The 26506-nt window shown below is 47.7% G+C and overlaps 1 protein-coding gene across 3 annotated transcripts in view; it reads left to right on the forward strand.

Annotated features, from left to right (window-relative positions):
* Window positions 1-25475, forward strand: part of CHST6 (carbohydrate sulfotransferase 6) — a 32704-nt gene extending 7229 nt beyond the window's left edge. Inside the window, exons 1-3 of one of the 3 annotated variants that reach the window (XM_033434386.2) lie at window positions 2283-2453; window positions 15640-15715; window positions 16543-25475. In XM_033434386.2, the coding sequence (XP_033290277.1) occupies window positions 16559-17746 (1188 nt within the window). In that variant the 5' untranslated portion in view covers window positions 2283-2453; window positions 15640-15715; window positions 16543-16558 and the 3' untranslated portion in view covers window positions 17747-25475. Of the gene's footprint in view, window positions 1-2282; window positions 2454-6973; window positions 13858-15639; window positions 15716-16542 lie in introns of those variants that run through there. The other 2 variants (XM_033434388.2, XM_033434390.2) reach the window with 2 other exon arrangements.
* Window positions 25476-26506: the final 1031 nt, after the last annotated feature.

Genomic DNA, 26506 nt, shown 5'->3' on the forward strand with positions numbered 1-26506 from the left:
CATGTGGCTCTTTAGAGGGAGAGTATTTGGAAAGGGGAGGATGGGGAGGGCAGAGGTTGTGCACACTTCTTGGGGTTACTCACCAGCAGCCTTGCTTTGCCAGGGCTCTGCCCAAAAACCTTGGAGCTTTTGTTAGCTCTTCGCAAAACTCTTGTGGCCCTGCCCCAAGTAAATGCGAATTTTTGGTGAAATCCACATGGCGTGTGGAAACCACAGGCTGGAAAATTACAACTGCGTCTGGTGAACATTAGATTATTTACAGATCAGATGTTGGTAGTTTCTGAACCTGAATCACACCTTATAGCTGAAAGAGGGGAAAAATGGAAATATACAGGATATTATTAATTGGACTGTAACCCATCACTACATCATGGTTTGAGACAATTAATATTTGGCAGGGGGGAATCCCTTATTTTGCCAAATGATTTTCCAGTTTCTGTTTGAATCAGGTGAGTTCCCATCATGTAAGATTGATAAAGCAATTAATAAAGCTTTCTTCCTTTCTCTTCATGTTCATGCTTTGTAAAAGAAGTTTTGGTTCTTTGTGACCACATAAGTTCTAAATGCCTATTGGGGGAAATGTGTAATTACAGAAACCTAAAGAAAATAAGTTGTCTGTAAATTGCTCTCTAGAAGTTATCACTGTTGGCTTTCTGATACACATCTTTTTAATCTTTTGTTTCTAACATTTTTTGCTATCATAAACAACACGTCTATGAACCTTGCTTATAAATCCTTTTTGCTAGTTTATTTTCTTTAGATCCTAGAAAGAAATTATGAATTCAAAAGCTTATGATGTTCTCAAGGATTTTTTTTAATATATTTACTTTATGTATTTATTTTTGGCTGCGTTAGGTCTTTGTTGCTATGCGGGTCTCCTTGTGGTGAGCGGGGGCTACTCTTCGTTGCAGTGCTCGTGCTTCTCATTGCGGTGGCTTCTCTTGTTGCGGAGCACGGGCTCTAGGTGCGCGGACTTCAGTAGTTGTGGCTTGCCGGCTCTAGAGTACAGGCTCAGTAGTTGTGGCCCAGGGGCTTAGTTGCTCCGCAGCATGTGGGCTCTTCCCTGACCAGGGCTCGAACTCATGTCCCCTGCATTGGCAGGCAGATTCTTAACCACTGCACCACCAGGGAAGCCCGTTCATAAGGATTTTAATTCATCTTGCCAAACCGCATCCTGGAAAGAATGCACTAATTTATACTTCCAGCGGCAGAGATTTCTTTTGGATCCCACAGCGGATTACAAGAGGTCAGAATTCTCTTTCTTTTTCAGGTGCTTGGACTCTGCTCCGTTATTTGTAGGAGGAAATAGCATCTTTATTTATTGAAACATACCCTGTATTTATCGGGACCTGCTATCAAGTTGAGGCTAGAGCAGGGAGGGGACAGAAAGAGGGGGCACAGCCAGCTGCAGGCCTAGCTCCTGAGGGCCACCTGGTGTCCCGGCCCCCAGCTCGGCTACTACCCGGGGAGGCCGCGCGGATCCGCCTGGCATCAAGGTGCCTGGGGCTTGGTTTAGGGCTGAGGCTGGGGGCTTGGGAAGCGGTTTGGATTCCAAGTCCTTTCGCTGTGAGGATGCCACCGAGAAGGAGGAGGGGCAAAATTAAGATTCGATTTCCTTCACAAGGGCCTTTTGTGTTCCCAGTAGCCTCCCTTCTCTGGGGATTGGAGGGGGAAGACAACTTTTTGGTCAATTAGTGGGATGAGAGCTGACTCTGCGAGCGCCCTCTGACATCCTTGGCCAAGCCGGGCGCCCCCGGCAGCCCCCCAGGCCCACCTGTGCCCTCCTTCCCCGGGGCTCGCCCGCCCCCGCCGCTGGACGGCCGCCCCTCCCCCGAGGCGTGGCCCCTCCGCCCGAGGTGGGCAGGGTAGCCGGAGCCGGGGGCCAACCGGCTTTTTCCTTCCTTCCCTCCCGCTCCGGCTCCCGCCCGCCGGCTCCGGGACCGCAGCCACGTCTGAAAGCGCCTCATTGTGCGCGCTCCGCTCGGGCCGGCAGCGCAGAGCAGCGCCGCGGGCCTCCGGCGGCCGCCCAGGTAGCGCGGGGCGCGGGGCCGGGCACCCAGGGGGCTCCGGGGCAGGAGGGCCCGGGTCTGTTTCTTGTCCTTGCCCCGGGACTGCTCCGCCAACATCGCATTCTTACGACACCTCTCTTTTTTCAGGGGGAATCCTGCCCTGTTTGCTGGTTCCCGCCGCCTTGGGTCTCCAGGTGCCTCCAATATCTTAGTATCCGCTTCTCAAGTCCATGCCTCCTGGAGCCCTCTCCCCGGTGTCACTAGGTACCCCTTCATAGCCTTGGGACCCTGCGGAACAAATCAGCCGCAGCGGACTCTCCCGGCGAGGAGACAGAGCGGCTGTGGAGAGGAGCTTGGAAAAGACGTCCAGGAGCCTTTGCTGAGACAGGGGCCAGAGGCGTCTGCCTCCCGCCGCGCCAGTCGGGCTGGGACGCCTCGCTTGGGGTACGTTGGTTCGTCCTCTCTCCGCTCGGGTTGCCCACACCCTGCGCGGCCTGAGCCTAAGCCAGTGTGGCACAACTGGGAAGGCCCTGATCTTGCGGCCGGGTCGGCTGTGCGAGTTGGAGCTGAGGGTGGTGGTTGTGGTTTTATCAGAACGTGAAAAGAGCATCGCCGCCCCGAGTGCGGGTTGGAAAGTGTCTTCCTGGGGCTTCAGCTGCCCAGGAGATCACTGCTTGGGGATCCCTTGTCTCTTGAAATTTGAGTTTCAAAGGGTATGGCTTTAATCTAGAAAATTCTCCGAGGGCTTTTTCCAGGGAACTCTGGAGGAAGAGCAGCTCGGTGAGTGAATTTGGAACCAGATCCAGCTGAATGTGAGTCTGGCGGCCCCTGCTTCTCGCTGCTGGGTCTTGGGCAGCAATAGAGACCTCTCTCGGCCTCAGCGTAGGTGCCCAGCAAATGTTAACTCTCTTTCCTCTTCCCTCTTGTACTGGAGGCATGAGGATGGGAAAACTGAGGCCTCAAGAGCAGAAAGGACTTGGCTGAGGTGAAGCCATGAGCGAGTGAGCCAAGTACCAGAGCATAAGAGCTTGCTGCTCAGGGAGCATTGGCTATGCTAAGGGTTGGATTGTTCCATTTACTCCTCCCGGACCCGTGTGGTAGGCGCTGTTAGAGCCTCCTTTACAAAGGAGCCAACTGAAGCACAGAGAGGTTAGGAGTGACCTGCTCAAAGTCACACACCTCACTGGTGGTAGAGCGAGATTTTAACCCAATCTGGCTTCAGGAGCCAGGCTTTTAGCTATCATTCACTGTCTTCTGTTTTGTATGTAATGCCCCTGCCTAGGCCTGCCACTTTCTGCGGCTAGGGTGCTAGGGTCACTTGGACCTGGTTAGGCTATTGTCCTTGAGCTTTGCTTATGAAAAGGCTTTCCCTTGGATTCACAGAATATAGTTGTGACCCAGGATTTGGGAGATTCCTGAACAAATACTTATAAGTGTACTATGTGCCAGACATTGTTCTGAGTGCTTTATAAATATTAATTCATTTACTCTTCAAATCAAGCCCATGAGTTAGGTTACATTATTTCCCCTATTTATAGATTTTTCTTAAAAAGGCACAGAGAGGTTAAGTCACTTGCCCAAGATCACACAGTAAGTGATCAAGTGGAGTTCACACTCTTAGCACCTGTGCTGCTCCTACGCCCTCTAATGAGATAGGGTCCCACTTCTAGTCTAGTAAGGGGAGTTAGGTACAGAAATGCATGAACAAGAGTATTCTGGGTGGTGATAGTAGCATTAACAATGATTTCCCCATATCACCTAATACTCAGTCCACATTAAAATTTCTCTGATTACCTCACAGATATCTTCTTGCACTGGGTTTGTTCAAATCAGAATCCAAACAAGGTCCACATGTTGTCTTTGGCTGTTTTGTGTTTTGAGTTGTTTTCTTCTAAAACAGTCCCTTCCTTTTTTCATTTTATGTCATTGACTTGTAAGAATGATTTACTTTTTAAAAATAAATGAATCAAAATAAGAGATTAAAAAATAAACCAGAGGACACTCCAGACTATCCCTGTATATATAAGAGAGCTCAGTCCACACCTGGGGGAACACAAAGGAATGTGCAAAACATGCACCCTCTACACCCATTCCCTGTGTGTGTTACTGCAGAGAAGAGGTGGGTGCCCCAGACTTTAGGGTACTTCAGCCATCAGGTGCTGTGATTTAGACCAACTTAGGTGCTGTGTAAGGTGTGCTTTGAGAATCCCCAAAGCTCAGAGCCAGGGAAAAGGGATTTATGCGTTGATATCTGCTCATCTGCTCTGAAATGCCCCCGGGGTGGCTCTGAGCCAAGGAGGCTTGAGGCTCCTTTCCCAGACTAATTTGATTTCATTTCCCAATAGATTCTTGCAGGCAGATCTGTTTTCTCCAGCAGCATCCGGGTGTGCAACTGTAGCCTCCCTGCCTCTGGCTGATGCCACACAGCTGCTCTTCGGGGCAGGCGCAGAGACGGCAGATGTGGCCAGGGCTTAGGGCCAGGCACGTCTCCTGCCACAGCCTGGCCCAGCCCACAGCCCTGAGGCTGAGTGTGGGCTGGGGGCCCTTGACCAGCCCCTCAGGTAGTTCCTTCCCATGCCCCTCTCCTCTGGCCACCTGGGTACTCAGGTCAGGTGGGAGATGGTTTGCAGGCACCTCTCTCCCTGCAATGAAAGCTGAAGCAGGCAAACTCCACCCATGCCTCCTTGAACCAGTGAAATAGAACTGATAATTTATGATTGACAAAGTAATAAAAGTCTCTTGGAGACCACCTGGAAAATGCAGCAAAGCAATAACGAGAAAAAAAATTACCTGTAATCTGGCCATAAAAAGATAGCCACTGATATTCAGCATGCATCCTTCTGGATTTCTTTCTATACATAGTCATGACTTTTGTTTTTTAATAACAGCTTTATTGAGATATAATTCACATAATTTAAAGTTCACCCTTTTAAAGTTTCCAATTCACTGGTTTACAGTAGATTCAGTGTTGTGCGTTAATCACCTCAAGGTTCATCCATGTTGTAGCACGTATCAGTATTCATTTTATTGCCAGATAATATTCAACTATATGGGTACACCCCATTTTGTTTATCCATTCGTCGATTGATGGACATGTAGGATGTTTCCACTTTGGGGCTATTATGATTAATGCTGCTGTGAAAGTTCATGAAGAAGTTTTTGTGTGGATATATGTTTTCAGTTCTCTTGGATTTATGGTATTGTAGAGTGGGAGCACTGGATCACATCGTAGCTCTATGATTATCTGAGGGACTACCTGTTTTCCACAGCAACTGCATCATTTTACATTCCCACCAGCAGCATATGAGGGCTCCAGTTCTACCATGTTCTCAGTAACACTTGCTATTATTCGTCTTTTCTCTTATAGTCAACCTAGTGGATGGGTATCTCATTGTAGTTTTTTTTTTTTTTTTTTTTTTTTGCGGAACGCGGGCCTCTCACTGTTGTGGCCTCTCCTGTTGCGGAGCACAGGCTCCGGACGCGCAGGCTCAGCGGCCATGGCTCACGGGCCCAGCCGCTCCATGACATGTGGGATCTTCCCGGACCGGGACTCAAACCCGTGTCCCCTGCGTAGGCAGGCAGACTCTCAACCACTGCGCCACCAGGGAAGCCCATCCTTTCAGTTTCTTGATGGTGTTCTTTGATGTTCACGTATTTTTAACACAATTGGATGTTTTGTTGTGTTTTTTCCACTTGATATTATATAGTGAAGTGCTCTAAAGTTAGACAGTTGGGGTTCATATTCTGACTTTGCTGCTGTGTGGGTCCTTTAGGCAAGTTCATAAGTCTTTCTAAGCCTCAGTTTCCTCTTCTGTAAAATAGGGATGAGCATCAGATGCACTTCATAGGGTTGTTGTGGGGTAATCCTGATTTCATAATCAGAAGATGGGTGGGAAAGGCTTGGCATATAGGAAGCCCTCAACAGGTAGTATTAACTGGTGTTCCATGTTTCCCACTCCACTGTAGACACCCATCTTTCTCCTCCACTCTCTCCCCTTTTCTCCCTTACTGCTTTTCCCTTGTCTCTTGCTTTTCTTTTCTCTTTCCCTCTTTGTCTCTCCTCCTCTTTCTTGCCCTCCTTGTCAGCCTTCTCCGTGACAGATGCCTTGACCTCCACTAGAGCTGGTTTACCTACAGGGATAGCCCTTGACGCCTAGAGTCCACGCATCCCTCATCCGGAATCTCTTTTCTTTAGCCTTTGGGATTCCTGAACAGGGATGGCCTCCAGCTGATGCCAAAATGAGATAGATCTGAGCCAGGGATTTGTACCTAGTATTACCTTTCACTCCCTTAGATTCTGTGCCAGGGCTGGGAGACGCTGGTGACCAGAGGAGCTGCTGAGTCAAGGGCCGGCAGAGCAGAGCTACAAGTGAGTGCTGCCTGGAGAGCTGGATCCCTGGGCTCCCGCTCGGGCCCTGCTGTGGTAAAGCCTCCCCTGTCCTGTAGCTCAGTGTTCCCATCTGCACATCAGGTAGGACAATAGCACCTTCCTGTGTCTCTCAGGCCAAGAATTAGTCAGGGATGGTTAGAAGCTATTGAAACTTTAAGATGCTCAGCAGAAAGAAATACGGGACGAGTGGGGAGTTACTCCCTTTGGATTTGGATAACAGAGGACCTGATATCAATTCCGCAAATATTTATTTTTATTTTGTTTATTTATTTATTTATTTTTGGCTGCGTTGGGTCTTCGTTGCTGCGCATGAGCTTTCTCTAGTTGCGGGGAGCGGGGGCTACTCTTCCGCTGTGGTGCGTGGGCTTCTCATTGTGGTGGCTTCTCTTGTGGCGGAGCACAGGCTCTAGGTGTGCGGGCTCAGTAGTTGTGGCTTGTGGGCTGTAGAGCGCAGACTCAGCAGTTGTGACACACGGGCTTAGTTGCTCCAAGTCATGTGGGATCTTCCTGGACCAGGGCTCAAACCCATGTCCCCTGCGTTGGCAGGCGGATTCTTAACCATTGCGCCACCAGGGAAGCCCCAGCAAATACTTATTAATATCATCGACTCACTCACGCTTTGGGACAATCCCTGACATGACACTTAACTATCTTATCAGATTCTTTTTTTTTTTTTTTTTTTTTCTGGTACGCAGGCCTCTCACTGTTGTGGCCTCTCCCATTGTGGAGCACAAGCTCCGGATGCGCAGGCTCAGTGGCCATGGCTCACGGGCCCAGCCGCTCCATGGCATGTGGGATCTTCCCGGACCGGGACACAAACCCGTGTCCCCTGCATCAGCAGGCGGACTCTCAACCACCGCTCCACCAGGGAAGCCCCGTCAGGCAGGATTCTTAACTTTTTTTTTTAAAGCAATCCAGTGATTTTAGTGTTAGGTTGTTTTTTGTTTGGAAAAAATAAGAGGTTACTTCACAGTCTCTGCTTCCTGAAATGTGGCATCAGGCTTAAATAGCTGGGTCATTTTTTTTTAATTTTTTTTTTATTTTTGTGGCTACGGTGGGTCTTCATTGCTGCACACAGGCTTTCTCTAGTTGTGGTGAGCAGGGGCTACTCTTCGTTGCGGTGCGCGGGCTTCTCATTGTGGTGGCTTCTCTTGTTGCGGAGCACAGGCTCTAGGCACGTGGGCTTCAGTAGTTGTGGCGCATGGGTTCAGTTGCTCCGGCATGTGGGATCTTCCCGGACCAGGGCTCGAACCCATGTCCCCTGCATTGGCAGGCGGATTCTTAACCACCGCACCACCAGGGAAGCCCCTGGATCTTTTTTTTTTTAATTGATCCCATTCTTTGAAAGCCTTATAGTTTGTAGGCACTGAATTTATGACTATACAGCTAGTGTTTCTGAAAGGACAGGAATTAAAAAGCTGCAGTGACCTCCCACCAGTGCAGGACCAGTTCCATATTCTCCCGTGTGCCAATGGGCAACGTGTCTTAGTGGCCTGAATACACAGGATCCCAGCTCTCTACTATGGGAGACCTAATCTTGCTGGTCTTGGATACAAAACAAGGTCTCCAGGCCTTTTGATAAAATTAATTAGCATTTCTCTCTGCCTTATCTTGTTAATTGAGATTTTACAGGCTATCATATAGGCCATTATTATAGAAAGCAGGACAGAGCGCTTTTCCTTCCTCTCAGTCCCTTTTCCTTCCCTCCAAATTACTGTATTTACGGAAACAATATGCTTTAGTAAGCAGGATACTTTCCTCTTTTTTTTTTTTTGGCTGCGTGACTTGTGGAATCTTAGTTCCATGACCAGGGGTTGAACCCGGAACCCGGGTCCTCGGTAATGAAAGCACCCAGTCCTAACCACTGGACCACCAGGGAAGTCCCGACACTTTCCTCTTCACATACTTCTTACTGAACCAAATCTGTTTCACGTTCCTTGAGGCAGGTATTGTTTTTCTAATTATAATTTTACACAGATGATGTTCTATGTATAGTGAGGGCGAGGGAATAAAAGAGGTTTGGGGAAATTCAAGGAGCAGTTCTGGGTAGATTGTATAGAATAGGGCAAGTACAAGTTGAAAATCCTCGGCTGTGGCCCTGTCAGCAGTGTCTAGCTGTGTGAGATCCAGGAAAGCATGTATCACTAGGTTTTGCTTTCTTTAACAGAAAATCTGCAATGAATGGGACTGGGTTCAATGGGATGATTTCTTTCTTTTCTTTTTCTTGAGACACTGTACGTACAGCCTGTTTGGCCTTCCTTCAGACCCTTGAACATGAAATGTTTTTTCTCAGAGCCTTTAGAGATGCTGCTTCATCTGACTACTCCCAAACCCTTCTCTCTGCCCGTTCCTCACACAGCCCTTCCCATGGTTAATCCCTACTCATGCATCAGCAAGTACTTCCTAAGGAAAGATTTCCCTACTCGCCCTTAGCTATGGGCTCCCATAGCACTGTCCTTCCCCTCCATTACACTTATTATGCTTGTGGTTAAATGATCACTTGTTTCATGGTGACCTTCTCAGCTAGAAATTAAGCTGAAGGCAGTGGCCACATGTCGATATTTAGTTTCATACTTTGCACATAATAGTCATGTAATAAATGTTTACAGAATGAAGTAGTATATGTAAATACACTAAAGAATTTCATGTAAAATTTCAGGACATTTACAGATTTTCCAGTATCTATATACTTTACTTTTTCTTTTAGGTCCTATATTTTTTTTTTTTCTTTTTTTTTTAAATTTTGGCCATGCCGGGTCTTAGTTACATCACGTGGGCTCTTAGTTGCAGCATGCAGACTCTTGGTCGCAGCATGCATGCAGGATCTAGTTCCCCAACCAGGGATCGAACCTGGGCCCCTTGCATTGGGAGCACAGAGTCTGACCCACTGGACCACCAGGGAAGTCCCGTAGGTCCCATATACTTTAAAATTATTTATTTATTTATTTATTGTTATTAAAGTACAGTTGATTTACAATGTTTCAGGTATACAGCAAAGTGATTCAATTATATATATATTATATATATTCAGTTATATATATATACAGTAGGTTATTACAAGATATTCCCCGTGCTATACAGTAGGTCCTTGTTATTTACCTATTTTATATATAGTAGTGTGTAGCTGTTAATCCCAAATTCCTAATTTATCCCCCCCCTTCCCCCTGGTAACTGTAAGTTTATTTTCTATGTCTGTGAGTCTATTTCTGTTTTGTAAATAAGTTCATTTGTATCATTTTTTTAGATTCCACATATAAGTGATATCATATGGTATTTGTCTTTCTCTGTCTGACTTACTTAGTATGATAATCTCTAGGCCCATCCATGTTGCTGCAAATAGCATTATTTTATTCTTTTTTATAGCTGGGTAATAGTCCATTGCATATATGTACCACATCTTCTGTATCCATTCATCTGTTGATGAGCATTTAGGTTGCTTCCATGTCTTGGCTAATGTAAATTATGCTGCTGTGAACACTGGGGTGGATGTATCTTTTTGAATTAGAGTTGTTGTCTTTTCGGATATATGCTCAGGAGTGAGACTGCTGGATCATATGGTAGCTCTATATTTAGTTTTTTGAGAGACCTCCATACTGTTCTCCATAGTGGCTGTACCAATTTACATTCCCACCAACAGTGTAGAAGCTTCCGAAAAGGAGAAAACTCCACACCCTCTCCAGCATTTATTATTTGTAGACTTTTTGATGATGGCCATTTTGACTGGTGTAAGGTGATACCTCACTGTAGTTTTGAGCTGCATTTCTCTAATAGTTAGTAACGTTGAGCATCTTTTCACGTGCCTGTTGGCAATCTGTATGTCTTCTTTGGAGAAATGTCTATTTTAGGTCTTCTGCCCATTTTTTGATTGGGTTGTTTTTTGTTTTTTTTTTGATATTGAGCTGTTTATACATTTTGGAAATTAATCCCTTGTCAATTGCATTGTTTGCAAATATTTTCTCCCATTCTGTAGGTTGTCTTTTCGTTTGTTTTTTTTTTTAACATCTTTATTGGAGTATAATTGCTTTACAATGGTGTGTTAGTTTCTGCTTTAAAACAAAGTGAATAAGCTATACATATACATATATCCCCATATCTCCTCCCTCTTGCGTCTCCCTCCTGTCTTTTTGTTTTATGATTTACTTTGCTGAGCAAAAGCTTTTAAATTCAATTAGGTCCCATTTGTTTATTTTTGCTTTTGCTTGCAATACTCTAGGAGACAGATAAAAAAAAATTGCTGCAATTTACATCAGAGTGTTCTGCATATGTTTTTTTCTAGGAGTTTTTTTTTTATAATTTATTTTTTGGCTGCATTGGGTCTTTGTTGCTGCGCACAGGCTTTCTCTAGTTACAGCGGGCAGGGGCTACTCTCCGTTGTGGTGGGCAGGCTTCTCATTGCAATGGCTTTCTTGTGGTGGAGCACGGGCTCTGGGCACGCAGGCTTCAGTAGTTGTGGCTCGTGGGCTCCAGAGTACAGGCTCAGTAGTTGTGGCGCACGGACTTAGTTGCTCCGCGGCATGTGGGATCTTCCCGAACCAGGTATCAAACCCGTGTCCCCTGCATTGGCAGGAGGATTCTTAACCACTGTGCCACCAGGGAAGTCCTTTTCTAGGAGTTTTATAGTATTCAGTGTGACATTTAGGTCTTTAATCCATTTTGAGTTTATTTTTGTATATGGTGTTAGAGGTTTCTTAACTTTTTATTGAAATATACATGCAGAAAAGAGCACAGTTCACATAAAAGTGACTTTTCACAAGTTGAACATGCTCATGTACTTAGTACCTCCATCAAGAAACAGGGCATAACCAGCCCCTAGAAGCTCTCTCTGCCCATGCTCCCTTACAGTTCTACCCTCAACCCATCCCACCAAGGGGATCCACTATCTAATCAGAACTCTTGGTTGTAAGTGACAGAAACTCAACTCATGCTGGCTTAAGCAAAAATGGAGTATTTTCCCCAACTGAAAAGTACATGGGTGAATCTTGGCACAGCTGGATCTGGTGCCGTCAGCTTGCTCATGGGCTCCCAGTCTTTCTTTTCTCTGCTCATTTCTCTCCTATATTGGCTTTATACCCAGGCAATTTCCCTCTTCCCTTCAGATCTGCAAAAATCCTGGGATTAGACTTGGGGCTGATGTCCGTTCCTAAGCCAGTTGCTGTGGCAGGGAGATAGTGTGTGGAATATACAGATGAACCAGACTTGAGACACAGGACTCCCTAAGAACCAGGGGGTGGTGGGTCAGCCCTACCCAAACCACACGTGCTTTATGTGGGTGAGGGGTGGTTCCTCAAAGAAAAATCTAGAGGCTGTTACCAAAAGAAGGGGAAATAGGTTCTGAATGAACACAGACAGCCCTGTCCAATGCACCTGTGCAGTACCGAGCCCACACTAGGTACCTGAGAACAGATGCTCCCTTGCAAAAACCCACCATCCCAACCCTCAAGTTGCTCACAGGCAAGAAGGAGAGGCAAAGTGTCACACAGGGCAGAACGGTGTGTGCCTGGAGAGAGGCAGGGATGAGGTGTCTTCAGAGATGCTGAGATGACTTCTGGTGGGACTCAGGGCTGGGTACTCACAGTGGAGGGGTAGGAGAGCATGGAGCTTGCTGGAGGAACAGTAGTGATTCCAGATTATCTGAAATATAAGATGCTTGCTGGGAATAATGGGAAGTGAAGTTGGATAGCTGAAGGTTGCTGAGTAGGAGAATGGCATGATCAAATGTGGGGACTTCCCTGGTGGTCCAGTGGTTAAGACCCCACGCTTCCACTGCAAGGGGCATGGGTTCGATCCTGGGTTGGGGAACTAACTGCATGCCAAGCGGCTGGCTGAAAAAAAAAAAAAAAAAGGGATTTATTGTGAAATATCTTTTCTCAGCTATTTCACTCCCCTCCCAGGGGAAGCTAATATGGTCACTGTCTTGTATAAACTTCCAGGGTTACCTAATCCTTATTCAAGCTCTGTGTATTATTTTGACAAAAGTAAATTTTAAAAATGCTTTATGACAAAAAATTTTCAGTGACTTGAGATAGACAACTGTAAGGTGGTCCTGGTTATCAGGGTAGGAAGAGGAATTTTATATTCCTTCAGTGGCCTCTTGCACTTTACTCCTACCCGTCTCCCTTGAAATATATAATTAATTTAAACATCATCATCATCACCGTCAAAGACTTTGCGGAAATTGGAGACAGGGCTGCCTCTGAGGTGGGCTTGGGGGGAGGCAAAGGGGACAGAGAACATCACTTCCTGTTGACTGAATGGCCCTTTGCTCTCTGATGTGGGGCTGTATCTGCCGGAGGATGGGGCCCCTTTTCTAATTTTGACAAATAAAACCTGAGCCCACGACTCCCTCGCCTGTACCTTTCAAATTTTATGCCGCCTCTTTGTATCACCTTTTCCAAAAATTAGACATATAATTAATATAGACCCACAAAAAATTAAAAAGAAAAGAATTCATATCAGAGGCAGATGGCCCTTCCAGGATGGGGGACTTCATTGAGCAAAGGCTTAGGAGAGGGGCCACCCAGAGTCCCACGCCTGGGGGTCTGCCACTTGGATTTAAACCCCTGCCCTGCCCATTACCAGCTGTATATTCATGTCTCTGCGCCCCACTACCTCAATTAAAACAGACAGGGATAGTTTCTACCTCCTAGGGATTTGGGGAGAAGAAAATTCAATCATGAAGGTGAAGTACCCATCACAGTGCCTGCCTGACATGTTCTTTGTAACTTGAACCCTGGGGCAGTTGGTGGGTGCGCTGAATATAAGGCACGTTCTCAGAAAACTCCCAGCTGAGACCTGGACTTCTCTGGACACTCTGCGTGGGTAGGATGTTTCCATCCCTTTTCTAGTTCTTGAGTTCCAATCACAGGATCAGATAACAGTTCCCGTATTGTGTGAGTCACTTAAGAAGACCCCTGGCATCCCTGGAGTGCATGTAACAAGCACCTTGGCCTGGGATCAAGATCCTCCTTACCCAGGGGAGGGCAGGGCTGGCTTGGGCAGCTGTGTTTGGGCCCAGGAATCAGGGTCCTGTGTTCTGCAGGGATCTCCCAGGGATGGGAGAGGCCAGCAGTCTATGACAGAAAGTGCCAGGAACTTAGAAGTCCTGGGTTGGGGTCCCAGCTTCCCTGCTGTCTCTCCAAGCCTTGGGCCCTTTGTCTAAAAAACTGAGATCATGATGCCCACCTCAGGGGCCGTTGAGTTAAATCACCTAGCACTTGAGGTAATTTATATCAACAAATATGTGTTCTAGTTTCCTCCCTCTCCTGCACCCTGTTCTCAGGAAGCACACCCTCGAGGAGAGGAGGTGACGTGTGCAGAGCAGGTGGGTGGCTGCTGTCCTCGTCTTCAATGTGATCCAGGAGTGGGCGAGGTATCCAGGAGGCAGTTCTGGACTCAGCAGGTGACAGAGCTGTTGGGCATCCTCCACCCGATCCTGCAGCCTCCTGATAAGGGGAAGAGGTAGATATGGGCTCTGCTCATAGTTTAGATGCCAGCTTCCCTCAGTGGTGAGGTGGACAGTGAAGGTGGCTTGGTGGGGAGCAAAAGGAAAGAGGAAAGAAACTTCCAGGTCCTTTCCTTCCAGCTTGGCTCATCCTTGAGATCATTGCAGGAGCAGCAGTGCAAAGAAGAGAAAACTCTGGGGCCTCGGGGTGTGGGGGCTGGGCTCAGTGTTCCTTTCACTCTGTAGGACACTCTGTGGGACACTTTTATTTATTTTTATTTATTTTAGCATCTTTATTAGTATAATTGCTTTACAATGGCGTGTCAGTTTCTGCTTTATAACAAAGTGAATCAGTTATACATATACATATATCCCCATATCTCTTCCCTCTTGCGTCTCCCTCCCACCCTCCCTATCCCACCCCTCTAGGTGGTCACAAACCACCTAGCTGATTCCCTGTGCTATGCGGCTGCTTCCCACTAGCTATCTATTTTATGTTTGGTAGTGTATATATGTCCGTGCCACTCTCTCACTTCATCCCAGCTTACCTTCCCCCTCCCCGTGTCCTCAAGTCCATTCTCTCGTCTGCATCTTTATTCCTGTCCTGCCTCTAGGTTCTTCTGACCATTTTCTTTTTTTTAGATTCCATATATATGTGTTAGCATATGGTATCTGTTTTTCTCTTTCTGACTTACTTCACTCTGTATGGCAGTCTCTAGGTCCTTCCACCTCACTACAAATAACTCAGTTTCGTTCCACACTTTCTTTTTAAATTAATTTTTATTGGAGTATAGTTGATTTACAATGTTGTGTTAGTTTCTGCTGTACAGCAAAGTGAATCAGTTATACATATACATATATCCACTCTTTTTTAGATTCTATTTCCATATAGGTCACTACAGAATATTGAGTAGAGTTCCCTGTGCTATACAGTAGGTCCTTGTTAGTTATCTACTTTTTTTTTTTTTTTTTTTGCGGTACGCGGGCCTCTCACTGTTGTGGTCTCTCCCGTTGCGGAGCACAGGCTCCGGACTTGCAGGCTCAGCGGCCATGGCTCACAGGCCCAGCCGCTCCGCGGCATGTGGGATCTTCCCGGACCAGGGCACGAACCCGTGTCCCCTGCATTGGCAGGCGGACTCTCAACCACTGCGCCACCAGGGAAGCCCTAGTTATCTACTTTATATATAGTGTGTATACATCAATCCCAATCTCCCAATTTATCCCTCCCCCCACCCCGGGGAGGGTGACATTCTTAAGATCCACTGAAGGACTCAGGGGTGGTTGGGGGCTACAGGGGGCCTGGGAGAAGCTGGGATTCCAAGCGTAGGTGACCTCAGGGGTCTTATCTGGGTGGGGACTTCCCATGGTTCCTCCTCTCCAGACACAGCTGAACGCTACAACAGTAACACGGGGCATGCATCGCACTTTACCAAGCCCTTTCCTCGTATGTCTTTGTAGCAGCATCTCTCACAAGAACCCTAAGGTCAAATGTTATCATCCCCGTTTTACAGAGGAAGATATTGAGTCTTGGAGTAGTTAAGTCATTTGCCCCAGGGTTCACAGCTTCTGAGTGGCATCAGAGGAGCTCAAACCCAGCAGGAGAGATGGTTATTTCACTCCCATCTGGAAAAATGTATCCAGCTGCCTGCTGGTCTGGGCCCAGCTGCAGCCAGGGGCAGGACAGCTACACTCCCACCTGTGGGGAACTTTCTGTCAGTCTGGGAAGGCAGAGCCCTCCCAGTGTGCAGGGCCGTCTCCTCCTGTGGGACTCTGACCCAGCTTCCCTCCTGCTTTCCCAGGCCCTGAAAAACCTCCAGGCATCTCCCATGGATCTGTGACCGAGGTGGGCAGCTCTCCCAGCAGCCCTGGACAGCAGTGAGTAACCTCAGCATGGAAAGGGGTCTGATTCTGCCCTCATCTCTCCCTTTCTCTGTCTCCATCCTACCTCTCCCTTAACTCGTTTCTTCTGCAAAATTACACGAATCCAGAAGGATATCCTCCCTCGGGAATCCTGCAGCACTTCACTCTCCATGGGTGAGAGCAACAGTTGCTGTTCTTTGTCTATATGTTTATTTTTAATAACAAAAGTTGTATCTGCTTGTTTAAAAAGTCAAACAATGCAGAAGCACACTACGTAGAAAGTGCAGGTTTTCAGTTATGAGAAATGCCCCACCCCTCCATGCTCATCCCAATACTCCAGAACCAGAATTAATCCCCTTTTTACAGATGGGTAAACTGAGTCACAGAGAGATTGAAGCGTTTGGTCCAAGATCATAGGCTAGGAAGTGGCGGAGCCAGGGAGGGTTCTGCCAAATCACCCATCAAGCTATTTAGCTAAACTACCTACAACTTTTCCCCTAAAAGGAATTTTAAGTGAAAAGCAGGAATTCTGTTTTAAATATATTTCCCCCTCTGGATAGAAAGAAAAGGGGGCGTGGGGAGAGAAAGAGAGAAAAGGGAAAAAACACTGCTCCATAGTATTGTGCAACTGGCCTTTAGCTCTGTAAAGGCTGGATCATGGCTCATGTCTTAAAGTCACATTCCCGGAAGGGCGCCCAACTGAGATGGCCGTGGCCTTGGGAGGCCTCCACAGGTGGGGTGGTCAAGTCCCGGGGCTGCTCCCTGGCAGCACCAGACAGGAGTTGGGGTGTGGGATGGGTGAGCGGGTCGCGGTTCCTGACGGCTGCACTCTCCCTCCGCAGGCCCCCGGCCGGCGGCATGTGGCTGCGGCGCATCTCCAGCACCGCGGTGACCGCGCTCCTGCTGGCGCAGACTGGCCTCCTGCTCTTCCTAGTCTCCCGGCCCAGGCCGCCGTCCCCGGTGGGTGGCGAGGAGAGGGTGCATGTGCTGGTGCTGTCCTCGTGGCGCTCGGGCTCGTCCTTCGTGGGCCAGCTCTTCAGCCAGCACCCCAATGTCTTCTACCTGATGGAGCCTGCGTGGCACGTGTGGGCCGCTTTGTCGCAGGGCAGCGCGGTGGCGCTACACATGGCGGTGCGCGATCTGGTGCGCTCCGTCTTCCTGTGCGACATGGACGTGTTCGACGCCTACCTGCCGTGGCGGCGCAACCTGTCGGACCTCTTCCAGTGGGCGGAGAGCCGCGCGCTGTGCTCGCCGCCCGCCTGCAGCGCCTTCCCGCGCGGCGCCATCAGCAGCGAAGCAGTGTGCAAGCCGCTGTGCGCACGACGGCCCTTCGGCCTGGCCCAGGAGGCCTGCCGCACCTACAGCCACGTGGTGCTCAAGGAGGTGCGCTTCTTCAACCTGCAGGTGCTCTACCCACTGCTCAGCGACCCGGCGCTCAACCTGCGCATCGTGCACCTGGTGCGCGACCCGCGGGCTGTGCTGCGCTCGCGCGAGCAGACGGCCAAGGCACTGGCCCGTGACAACGGCATCGTGTTGGGCACCAACGGCAAGTGGGTGGAGGCCGACCCGGACCTGCGTGTGGTGCGCGAGGTGTGCCGCAGCCACGTGCGCATCGCCGAGGCCGCCATGCGCAAGCCACCGCCCTCCCTGCGCGGCCGCTACCGCCTGGTGCGCTTCGAGGACCTGGCACGGGCGCCTCTGCCCGAGATCCGCGCGCTCTACGCCTTCGCAGGCCTGAGCCTCACGCCGCAGCTTGAGGCCTGGATCCACAACATCACCCACGGGGTCGGGCCAGGCGCCCGCCGTGAGGCCTTCAAGACTACGTCCAGGGACGCGCTCAACGTCTCGCAGGCGTGGCGCCACACGCTGCCCTTTGCCAAGATCCGCCGCGTGCAGGAGCTGTGTGCGGGCGCACTGCAGCTGCTGGGCTACCGGCCAGTGTTCTCTGAGGACGAGCAGCACGACCTCGCCCTGGACCTCATGCTGCCGCGCGGCCCGAGCAGCTTTAGCTGGGCATCGTCCACTGCCCAGCACTCCGGGCCGTAGCAGAGGCCCCCAGCTGTGGCTGGCGGTTGCCAGGAGACTCACGCGTGGTGGGGAAGGAGCTGGGGCGCACGAGGCCGGGAGTTTGGGAGGTCCCCCACGTAGTAGGAAAGGACCGGGTCCGCAGACTATGTTTCTTTCTCCCCACTTCTTGTTTTTCCTTTGAATCCTCTTTAGGAGCTAGATTCCCGCCACACACACTCTTCATGGAAAGCAGACTCGTGCCCCCACTTCCTCTGGGCGCAGGGAATAAGTTCAGATGACTTGGCTCCTACTCCAGCACTTTCTTTCCCCTTAAGTCTCTGTTGGGATGCCTCATCCTGCAGCTGAGAAGGCTGTCCCGGCCCTGCCTGGGAGTGGAGGGACGCTGTGGTGAGCTGGTCCCTGAAGTCGGTACATCTCCCCCTACACACACCCCGTGCCTCTGGCACCACACACCACCAAAGCCAGTGCTTTTATATTCACCTGTATCTTCAGTAAGAAATCAGCCAAGGTGCCTCTATCTTGTGGTCTCCCCTTAGTCTCTCTCTACCCCAATCTCCTGGGAGCCCACATGCCCCCATCACCTGCCCAGGGAAGGTGAACTTTGATTTGTCCAGACAGGAAAGATCCTACCCACAGAAATAAACATAATTCACCTGTATGATACAGATTAGAGTTTACAGCCTGTAAAGTTTGACAAGCAAAAGCGAAGGGACTTGTCCAAGGCCACACGATGAGAAGGAGGATGAAGGGAGGAGGGGGGGTTTGCTCCGGGCCCGCAGTGGGGAGGAGAGGGTGAGTCAGGCTTGCAGAGGCCTGTCTCCTGGACGAAGAAGGGTCAGGTGTTCCCATCTTATTTGCTCAAGGGATCAGCCAGCAGCCATGGCTAGGGCCACAACTGCGAGGTGAGATGTGGGAAGTGGTGAGCTCTGGGTCCAGGGTGCAGAATCTAGGGAGCCTCCTAGATAAGCCTGGAGGGAGGCAGTGAGGGGGAAAAGTGGAGAGAGAGAAGGCAGGGCAGGCCAGGGCAGCAAGCCAGGCAGAGCGTGTGGCAGAGCAAAAGGTTGGCAGCAAGATCAGTGCCTGGAGGGCAAGTCGCAGGGTGAATGTAACTAGATAAAGCTTGCCAGGAGCTTGGAAGAAAAAAGGCTCTGGAGTGGTTGTCTTCCTGTGGTCCTTATGTGCCAGGCCCTGGAGAAGAGCAAAGTACGATTCCTAGCTACGAGCCACAACACCTGGCTCTAGTGGCAAAGCGTCTTATTAAATGGATGCTGGATTTAAAAAAAGGAGGGGTGGGTAGGGGGATGCCGGATGTGTAGAGGGCTAGTCCTGAGCTCAGGAAATGAAAGCCAGCCATGCTTTAAAAATGTTTAAAAGAAAGGGGGAAAAAAGGTCACAGCACCTCTAGGAAGGACAGAGAAGCAGATTTGAGTCCACACAAATAGAATACCCCAAATCACACTGGGATACAGAGTTGGTCTGGAGACTGACAGTTGCCACCAGAACTCCTGTGCCCGTTACCTCTGGAAGTGAGGGAGCTGCCCTCATCATTGCCATCAGTCACCGGAAGGGATCCTGGAGATCTGGCTTCTGATTCTCAGCCTGGGTGTGGCCTTGGATTGGTGAGACCTGGATCGTAGACCCACATCCTCGCTGCAAAGCAGCAGGTCGAGGGCAATCTGGCACTTTTCATTTCTTTTCTTGCAGGGAGCAGAGGTATACTGACCTTGAAGCTGAAGCTTCAGGATGCCTCAGTTGGGGATCCGTCAAGCTGTAGAAACTTCAGGCCCCATAAAGCCCCCATCTGCCACTGCTCACAGTAGCATGGAGAAGGTATTTAAAACCCAGAATTTATTAATGGAGACTTCGGCTTAGAAAAACTAAGGTCACATAGCTTAATATATAGGCTGGAACTCAAACTCATATCTTTGACTTCAATACTTATGGTTCTAACAAGGAAACTGAAATGGGGATGCAGCAGAGGACTCCATCACAGGCTTGGAAAGCCAGATCATTACCCAGAGACGTGGGTCTCTGGGTCAGGGAGTGGTCCTGGCATTTTGTTTGTTTGTTTCCAGTTTTATTGAGAAAGAATTAACATACATCACTGTATAAGTTTAAGGTGTACAACATGATGGTTTGATTTACATGTATTGTGAAATGATTACAACACTAGGTTTAGTTAACATCAGTCATCTCATTTAGGTACAATAAAAAGAAAAGAAAAACACAATTAAAAATTTTTTAGGGCTTCCCTGGTGGCACAGTGGTTGAGAGTCCGCCTGCCGTTGCAGGGGACGCGGGTTCGTGCCCTGGTCCGGGAGGATCCCACGTGCCGCGGAGCAGCTGGGCCTGTAAGCCATGGCCACTGAGCCTACACATCCGGAGCCTGTGCTCTGCAACGGGAGAGGCCACAACAGTGAGAGGCCCGCGTCCGGCAAAAAAAAAAAAAAAATTTAAGTTTATAACTGTTACAAGAGATGAAGATTTAATACCTCCATCTCACCTCATCTTCTCTCCAAACTTTTATTATACTTTTAATTATATAATTGACCTACAGTACTGCATTAGTTCCAGGTGCACAACATAGTTACTTGATGTTTCTATATGTTACAAAATGATCACCACCATCCTGGCATTTGTCTGCAGACATCTCAAGGACCAGAATGATGAATGGTGGGCAGTTGGCTGGGACAGTGGGGCCACTGGGGATAAAAGCAGCCTGCTGGCCCTGCCTGGAAGGAATGCATTGTTAAGTGGAGGAGTCGGCTAGGAAGTCTCCAGCAATGTGGTATGTTCAGGCAAAGAAGGTTGAGCAAGAGGTTCATGGAGCCAGAGGTTAAGAACAGGGAGACACTGATCCCTAGTGGGGTTCAGGAAGGCATTTGGGGTGGGGCTTAGAGCCCAGCCTGATAGTAGCATCCCACAAGTTTCATTTGCCCCTGCTTGGGTCACCGATGACACAATTAACGGCCTTTGTTATGTGACTCATCCGTTCTCACCTGTCTCCCAAGGTTCCATGATAGCGATGACTGGCTCTTGGATGTGGCTCCCTGCACATGGGGCCCTCTGGGCAAGCCTCTGCATGAGCTACAGGGCGCAGCAGGTTCCGAGCAAGCCTCTAGGTGAACCCACATCAGGTTTCAGGACAAAGATAGGCAGTGCCAGTCCAGTGTTTCAATGAGTCAGTCCAGGGCTAAGCCCTGGGGACATAGTCACAGCCCTTGCTCTTGTGGGGAGTGCAGATGTTAAATAAATAGTCCTACAGATAAATATGCATAAGTGTCGCTTGTGCTCTAAGAATAAATAAGAATGGGTAGAGGGTGACCTACTTTAGTATGGAGAGTCAGGAAAACATTTTCGAAAAGGAAACGTTTGGTTTGAATAGATAGGGACTTCCCTGGTGGTCCAGTGGGTAACACTCTGCGCTCCCAATGCAGGGTGTCCGGATTCAATCCCTGGTCGGGTAACTAGATCCCACATGCATACCGTAACTAAGAAGTCCGCATGCCACAATTAAAGATCCTGTGTGCCACAACTAAGACCCGGCACAGCCTAAATAAATAAATAAATATTTTTAAAAATAGGTAGGAGTTAATTGAGCATAGGATGAAGAGGCAGAGAGAGACTGAGGGATTGGTCTCTTTGGAATCAAGGTTCCTTGGCAAAATAAAAGAATCAGTCCTGGGAATCCAAGCACATGGGATGGGAGAGGACCCAGGACGCGACTGAGTTTGTGTGTCTATGGTAAAGAGGACTAGAAGTAGAACTGATGGATCAAAGGGCATCCACGTTTTAAATATGGAATTGCCAAATGGAGTACTGACTTACGTTCTCTGGAATGGTGTCAGGAAGGCCCTTGTCACCCTTTTCTATTGACCCCCTCCCCATCATCTGTACAGGGTAAATCATTCTCATTTTTAACCTACCTGATGGAATATTATGCAGCAGTAAAATGAAATGAACTATCAAACCATGAAAAGACATTCAGGAGGGAACCTGAGTGAAAGAAGCCAGTCTGAAGAAGCTACATTTACTATGATTCCAACTATATGACCTTCTGGAAAAGGCAAAGCTATTCAGACAGTAAAAAGATTAGTGGTTGTGAGAAATGGAATATTTCCTGCCATATCAGTAAACAAAGGATGTCACAGCCACCAGCGATTGCAACAGAGCTGGTGAGCCCTGAGGGAACTCAGGAAGGAAAGAATACCTGCCATCTAGCAGCCATCAGACTGCAGCCACTCCCCATGGTGCACTGTGAGGAAACCCAGGATGTGAAAATACAGGATACTGGCCCCAGATAGCTGAGGTGCATATCAAAGGAATGATTTCAGTGAGCCCAGGCTCTTGCATCTTCCCATACATAGAAAAGCTCTAAATTCCTTAACTTGACATATCTGGTTTCCCAATTAACAGTAATCTTTTGATGTTCCCGACTACCTTCCCCTTGTTGCAAAACTCCTGTGTATTCTAGCTCCACTCACCTCCTCGGAGCAGTTTCTCAGAGCTATCTGAAATGCTGTCTCCTGGGTTGCAGTCCTCATTTTGCCCCAAATAAAACTTAACTTGCAGCTCTCACGTTGTGCTTTTTTTTGAGGTACGCGGGCCTCTCACTGTTGTGGCCTCTCCCGTTGCGGAGCACAGGCTCTGGACGCGCAGGCCCAGCGGCCATGGCTCACGGGCCCAGCCGCTCCGTGGCACATGGGAGCCTCCTGGACCGGGGCACGAACCCGCGTCCCCTGCATCGGCAGGCAGACTCTCAACCACTGCGCCACCAGGGAAGCCCTGTGCATTTTTTTTAAGTCAACAGTTGCCAGGGGTTGTGGGTGGAGGGGAGGGATAAATAGATGGAGAATAGAGGATTTTTAGGGCAGTGAAAATGTGCTGTATGGTGCTCTAATGATGGATATATGCCATGGATGACATGTACATATAATGATGGATATACATTTGTCCAAACCCATGGAATGTGCAACACCAAAACTGAACTCTAAGGTAAACTATGGACTTTGGCCGATTATGATGTGTCATTGTAGGTTCATCCTCGGTAACAAATGTACCATTCTGGCGGGAGATGTTAATGGAGGATGCTGTGAACTGTGTGAGTGCAGAAGGTATATGAGAAATCTCTGTAGTTCCCTCTCAATTTTGTTGTAAACCCAAAGCTTCTCTAAAAAATAAAGTCTTTAAAAAACAAAACAAAACTAGAGCAAAAGCCTTAGTAGCCTCAGGAGGGTATAGGAATGCTGCTGAAATGGGAGGAGTTGGCCAAGAACACAGAGCCCACCACAGCCCGGACTTTGAATTTTCCCAGGGTGGCAAGCCCTTAGAGCCAGCTGAGTATTTTCTCTCTTGGGGTTAAATCTGGAGAACCTGGTTGGCCATGCAAATCTGGTGCTGTCCTGATCCCAGTCTTCAGATCCTCCACATCTCCATTCATTCATTCAACACACATTATGGATTGAGCCCCAGCCAGTTTTTTTTTTTTTACTTTTTTTTTTTTTTTTTTTTTTTTTTGCGGTACGCGGGCCTCTCACTGTTGTGGCCTCTCCTGTTGCAGAGCACAGGCTCCGGACGCGCAGGCCTAGCGGCCATGGCTCACGGGCCCAGCCGCTCCACGGCACGTGGGATCCTCCTGGACCGGGGCACGAACCCGTGTCCCCTGCATTGGCAGGCAGACTCTCAACCACTGCGCCACCAGGAAAGCCCCAACCAGTTTTAAAGGGAAGGATCATGGGGATTAGGAATGTCTGCGTGCAGGGGTGTGAGTTGCAATTTTTAATGGCGTGATCAGTGTAGGTCTCATTGTGAAAGTGACATTTGAGCAAAGTCTTGAAAGAGGTAAAGCAGTTAATTTAGGGATAACTATGGGTAAATTGTACTGTAGAAAGAAATAGGTAATACAAAAATCCTAAGGAGGGAACACATCTGGAATATTGGAAGAACAGCAAGGGGCTACTGAGTCTGGTGTGGTAGGCCAGAGAAAGAATTCTAGGAGATGGGGAGAGAGGGGGTCAGATTATGTACGACCTTGCAGGCCTTGTGAGGACTTTGGCCTTTATTTGGCGTGAGATGAAGGGTGTCCAAAGCCACTTTTGTTCTATGGCCCTCCTTAGTTGAATAAATAAATATAAATATAATGTTATATATATGTGACATAATATATAATATTTATAATGTCATAGATATTAAAAAAAATAGAACAAGTACCCAAAATATTTCATTATCATTTTACTGCCTTTGTTAATATCCTGAATTAGTATATTGTTAGTTTTGCAAGTTTTTGAACTGGATTAAATTGAATCACAGTGTGGGCTTCTTTTTTCTGCAACTTAGATTTTCCCCTCAAGTTTACATTCCTGGGATTCATCATGTTGTTGCTTACAGCTTTACGTCATTTCTTTCCACTACTCGATAGTATTTTATTGAAAATAATACAATTTTATTTATCCATCTCAATGAATACTTGGCTTGTTTTTAGTTATGTACTGTTACAGTGCTACTAGGAACAATCTTGTCTGTATCTCCTTGTATGAATGCTATAGGATATTTACCTGGGAGTGAAATTGCCAGATCATGAACATCTCCATTCAACATTATTCCAGATGGTTATATCTGTTTACACCTCCAGAGTTCCAGCTGCCATGCAACCTCAGTAACAATCGGATTCTCAGACTTTTAAATATTTGGCTGTTGTGTGGTTGACAAATGATACCTCATTGTGATTCATTTTGTGTTTCACTGATTAATGAGGTTAAGCATGTTTTCCTGGGGTTTTTTTGGCCATTTGTATTTCTCTTTGATGAAGTACCTCTTCAGGTCTTTTGTCTCTTCATCATTTGCTTATTGATTTTTAGGAGTGCTAAATGTTATTCCTATGTCAGTTATACGTATTGCAAATATCTTCTTCCAGTTTGTGGCTTGTCTTTATACTTTCTTTGTGGTAACTCTTGAATAATACAAGGTCTTAATTTAAAGTAATTAAATTTATCCATCCTTTCCTTTATGGTCTTTGCTTTTTGTATCTAGTTTAAGAACTCTTTCACCATCATGAGACATAAGGATATTCAACATTGCCGTCTAAAAGTTTTATAGTTCTGCATCTCACTATAAGTGAAACAAGGAGGGTGTGGATGTCTAAAAAACAAACAAAAACACCTAGTTTTTGTTTGCTTTATATTTGCTTCATAATTTTCTTGCAGGTTTGTGTCTTTCCTGGAGTTTGTATTGTTTTTCAGTGTTTTCCCATTGAGAGAAGAAACAGGTACCTTCTTCACCGTGTCCCTAAAATTTTGAGATTAACGATTTTGTCTATAGCTGAAATCAATTCCATTATTTTTCCTGAGGATACTCTTTCTTCTGTTCTAATCTGGTTAGGTGGCTGCTAAGACTTGCACAGAAGGCAATCTAACATTCCTGGTTAAATCCACCATTCCTTATACTGCCCATCTTTTTCTTTCTTAGTCATCACTCTTTTACTTCGCTGGAGTACATACTCAGCTTCCATAGAAAGGGCACATGTGGGACTTCCCTGGTGGCGCAGTGGATAAGACTCCACGTTCCCAATGCAGGAGGCCCGGGTTTGGTCCCTGGTCAGAGAACTAGATCCCACATGCACACCGCAACTAAGAGTTCACATGCCGCAACTAAGGAGCCAGCAAGCTGCAACCAAGGAGCCCACCTGCTGCAACTAAGATTTAGCACAACTGAATAAATAAATAAATATATATTTTTTTAAAAAAAAAAAGGGCACATGAAACATACATTCTTTGAGTCCTGCAAGTCTAAATGGCTTTTCAGAAATTTCTCAATTCACAATCGGACTGAGGATAGAATTCTAAATTAAAAATGTTTCCTAATGTGATACATTATTGATGGTTATATAAGCTTAAAATAATTGGTTTTTCCACTTCTTATACACTCTGCTAGTCTGGGAAATGTACCAAAAGACAGCATTGTTAAATATTTCATAACTTTTTGAAATACTTACTATTTTTGTTTTAGAAAAGTTTCTTGGTTGATGCAAAATCCCAGTTGTAGGGTTAGAGAACTGGCATTAGAAAGCTTCCAAAACAAAGGCTTTCAAAAGGGAACTCTAATAAACAATGTTGCCTAATGTTCTTGAATTAAAAGGAAATATTACATATTTTGTGCACGATGCTTTTTTTTAAAAAATAAATTTATTTATTTATTTATTTTTGGCTGTATTGGGTCTTCGTTCCTGCGTGGGGGGCTTTCTCTAGTTGCAGCGAGCGGGGGCTACTCCTGCGGTGCATGGACTTCTCATTAAGGTGGTTTCTCTTGTTGCAGAGCACGGGCTATAGGTGTGAGGGCTTCAGTAGTTGACACGCGGGCTTAGTAGTTGTGGCTCGCGGGCTCTAGAGTGCAGGCTCAGTAGTTGTGGCACATAGGCTTAGTTGCTCTGCGGCATGTGGGATCTTCCCGGACCAGGGCACGAACCTGTGTCCCCTGCACTGGCAGGCAGATTCTTAACCACTGCACCACCAGGGAAGTCCCAGGATGCTTTTTTTTTTTTGCGGTACGCGGGCCTCTCACTGTTGTGGCCTCTCCCGTTGCGGAGCACAGGCTCCAGACGCGCAGGCTCAGTGGCCATGGCTCACGGGCCCAGCCACTCCGCGGCATGTGGGATCTTCCCGAACCGGGGCACGAACCCGCGTCCCCTGCATCGTCAGGAGGACTCGCAACCACTGCGCCACCAGGGAAGCCCCCACGATATGTTTTAATTAATTATTTTTAATTGAAACATAGTTGACCTAC

Source organism: Orcinus orca, chromosome 20, assembly GCF_937001465.1.
Source record: "Orcinus orca chromosome 20, mOrcOrc1.1, whole genome shotgun sequence".
NCBI classification, from domain to species: domain Eukaryota; kingdom Metazoa; phylum Chordata; class Mammalia; order Artiodactyla; family Delphinidae; genus Orcinus; species Orcinus orca.